At 35.5% G+C, this 3730-nt stretch overlaps 1 protein-coding gene across 1 annotated transcript in view; it reads right to left on the reverse strand.

Annotated features, from left to right (window-relative positions):
• Positions 1-3068: 3068 nt before the first annotated feature.
• Positions 3069-3730, reverse strand: part of LOC105451421 (melanoma-associated antigen G1-like) — a 2341-nt gene continuing 1679 nt past the window's right edge. Inside the window, exon 6 of the mRNA XM_011691859.1 lies at positions 3069-3212. Within this exon, the coding sequence (XP_011690161.1) occupies positions 3147-3212 (66 nt within the window). The 3' untranslated portion in view covers positions 3069-3146. The remainder of the gene's footprint in view (positions 3213-3730) is intronic.

Consider the following 3730-nt stretch of genomic DNA (forward strand, 5'->3'; position numbering starts at 1 on the left):
TTAAATAAGAGAGAGAAAAAAGATATTATGCATTTTGCTTTTTTATTTCTCCGCGTTGAAGGCTTGGTAAAGGAAGAAAGGAAATAAAAAGGAGGAAAGATTTTATAATCAAACGAATATTGTCGATGATAAACTTCTTTTAACAAGCTCTACAAACTGTCGGATTTTTCCTCTGACCTTTCTCGGTCTAACTTCGCAATCGAAGCAAATTATATTGCAAATCAACGTCGCGAAAGATACACGCGAATGCATTATTAAGCGCGGAATCGTCCTATTAATACCGCTTCGAGATTCCAGATCGATATGAAACGAATAAACGCATCCTCTTGAAACACGGATTATTTGTCAGCGTGCACAGGATGCCTCATCTCAACTATCGTGCTCGCATACCTTGAAACCTATTGGACGTGGAGAGAAAAATGGTACAAAGGAAAGGTGACGCGTTCTCCGGAGAATATTACGCGATCGAATTAGCATTACTCTTCAAGGAGGTCCTGCCCCTTGCGATATATTTCTTTTGCATGTTGTATAGCTACTGCTCTTTGTATGTATAAAAAAAAGCTGAGAATAATATGGACATAAGAATTGATTCTAACAGGATGCCATTAATATAATGGTGTCATCAAAAAATTGCTTTTTATCAAATTAGTAGCACTATATTAAATTTAAGTAGTCCGAGAAGTATATTGATCGCTCAAGACACACAATTCACGACTGAAATAGCGCAAGTATCATTTCGTCGAGCGCTCGTACTTATTAAGTTTTCTTGTTACTTTCTGAAATTTAATTTTTTTCACTAAATGTGCATTAATATGAATGACAAATAACATCAAAATTAATTAAGAGTTGATATTAACATTATTAACTTAATATTATTCTCCTCTTGGTATTTTTTTTATTTATCCTTGATATTTTTTATTAATCCAATTCATCTATTGATTCTATTAATGTAAATTAAATGATTGTACTAAAGCAAATTTTTTTCTTAATATACAGCTCGTGCGTTTTTTGTTATTGAGTTGAAACATATTGTGATTCAAATAATCGATAATTGTCATGCTCGATGCATAAAATTAATCTTACCGTTAATAAAGGCGAATCACCGCTGGACGTTGAATTGTCTCGTGAAACTATTCGACAAAATATCACAGAGGATCTCGGTTGGTCCGCAGAATCGTTGGTCGCTGAAATCTGCGCGCGCGGCGTGATCAGGAATGCTTAAAAACACACACAAAAATATAAATATCTTTGCAAATCAAATTGATTAAAAAAAAAAAAAAAAAAGGAAAAATTTATTCAATTTTCTCCTTTACGTAAATCAATTTGACTTGCAAAACAAATTTGAAATAATGACAATATAAATTAATAAAATGTTACGGAAAATGTAAATGTACGTGTTATTACAAATATATATTCTACAATTATTCGCAAGAAAATAAAGTGTATTTCCACAGTATTAGGATTTAGTGAGTATCCTTATTCGTTGCTTGGCAACGAAAGCGCGATATACACACTACCGAGTCGATAGTTCATATACATTCCACATTTTTAAGGAAATCTTATGGATAAATAATTTTCTCAATTTTCTTTTAAATATATAAATTTTTCTCAGATACATAAATTTCTGCGAATCAAAGAAAAATTACAACATTACCGAAGACTTAAAAAAGACTTTGGAAACATTGTGTTTTAAATATTTCAAATGATAAACGAGCGTTTCGTCGCGTTCTCTGTAAAAACACCCTTACATTTCATCCCTGTTTTCGCCACCTAATCCGCTTGAGTCTGAAATCTCGTTAGGCGGAAGAAAAGTTAATTTTACTACTTCGATAAATAAATTGATCTCCGTACCGAGGGAATTGAAAGCGTGACTGATCCACTGACTTTCCCGGAGTAGGTGCAATGTACTCGGGGTGAAGTCCTCGCCTCCTCGCGGGGTTATCGACCCCGCACCGGGTCGTGTGGGCAGTGAGTAGAGGCGCGCGAGGATCCCGAAGAACGACACGCGGGGTGCCCGCCGCGGCGGGATCGCGACGCGCGACTCCGAGACGCGGACGCGTGGGTGGGACGGCGCTCGGCGGCCTCCGCCGAGCAACGGGGCTGGGTGGACACTGACGAGAGCGCGGCGCGATCCCAGCGACGGCGCGGCAGTGGGCCGCGGCCGCGACCGACCCGGCGCGACACAGATTCCGTTCCGCGCAACCACCCTCCCGCACACACCTCGCCCTCGCGAGGACGTAAGGTAAATGCACGGACGGCCGTATATCTGACGCGAAAAGTTTGGCAACCTGTGGTGCGGACTCCCCCGTCCGCGAGGAAGAGACCCGCGCGCCGAGGGGTATCTCGGAAACCGGCCTCCTCGCTCCTCTCCTCGCCCTGACCGAATCCGCGAAACGACTCGCGCGAAACTATCCTCGTCGTAGCTTTTCCGAAGCGTGAAGTGACCAGCTTCTGGAGATGAAACAAACTTAGAAGCGCTCGTCCGGTTATATCAATTTTGGCAAGCAAGAAGTATCGCTGGTCTGTGTGTCGTAATGTATGAACATGTAACATAATGTATATACATGAAATAGTGCAAAAAAAAAATTAATTGAATAAAATAACGTATACGAGGTAACTAGATATCTATCGAAATTACGTACATGTTTCATCGAGATATTTTTAATTAAACAAACCGTGTAGTAATACCGGGCACGTGCCCGAGTTCGCACAAAGCTCGGGCTATTCCATACTTTTGCTTGAAGATTCCACGAACTCTAATCTCTGCAGTTTTAAGGCTGCTTTCAGGGACAGTAAATATATCTGAGAACTTGTAAATATGTTCAGTCTAGAAATATATAGCGTTACCCTTTCATCACACGCGAGTTTCTCTGAACAGAAAAATAAAGTATATTATATATAAACTAAATCTTTTTCAAATTTTTTTCTTTAATCTTTTTTATTAAATGCTTCATTCAAATATTTTTATAATACTCTTTTTGATACATCATTTAATATAGAAAATAAGCTATTTTAAATTTTTGTACTATAATAATATGTACTTTGTATTAAATAGAAAAACACAACACATTTTGTACATTTGAGTAACTTTCTTTTCTCTTCTTTTAATAAGGTGAAAATATAGATAAATTATCTCACTTTCTTTCTCATTGTTCATCCTCAATTACAGCTTTATATTGCAATTTCCATTTCTTTATAGAGCAACCGTATGTCTGCAATCACATATTTATCATACAACATTAATGTATTATTGTGCTCCATTTATAATAGAAGACAATTCTATCGAATATTAAAATTTGTTTAAATTTTAATCACTTAAAAAAAAATTAAAAATAAAATAAAAACAATTTCAATAAGCAATAAGAATTAATCTTTTCCTAATACTTATAATACGAATAATATATTTAATCTTTATTATATAATATATATATATATATATATATATATATATAAAATATATGTAACTAATATTTGTATAAACACAAATGTAAAAATAATCGAGCACACACTTTTATCTGTTTTTAAAAATCAGAATTATACACGTACGTACGTAAAGAAAATTATAAAGAAGTCAAAGAATCTGCAATTTTTGCGTTATTTATAAGTATGATACTCTGACCAACTGAGTTAATAAATCATTAATAAGGTTTCAAAGAGAAACATGTAATAACCAAATCATATTTTTATTAATCTCGACTTGCTTTTATCCAAAATTTTTAATCTTTCATGT

The sequence above is a fragment of the Wasmannia auropunctata genome, unplaced genomic scaffold (genome assembly GCF_000956235.1).
Source record: "Wasmannia auropunctata unplaced genomic scaffold, wasmannia.A_1.0 LD336052.1, whole genome shotgun sequence".
NCBI lineage: Eukaryota > Metazoa > Arthropoda > Insecta > Hymenoptera > Formicidae > Wasmannia > Wasmannia auropunctata.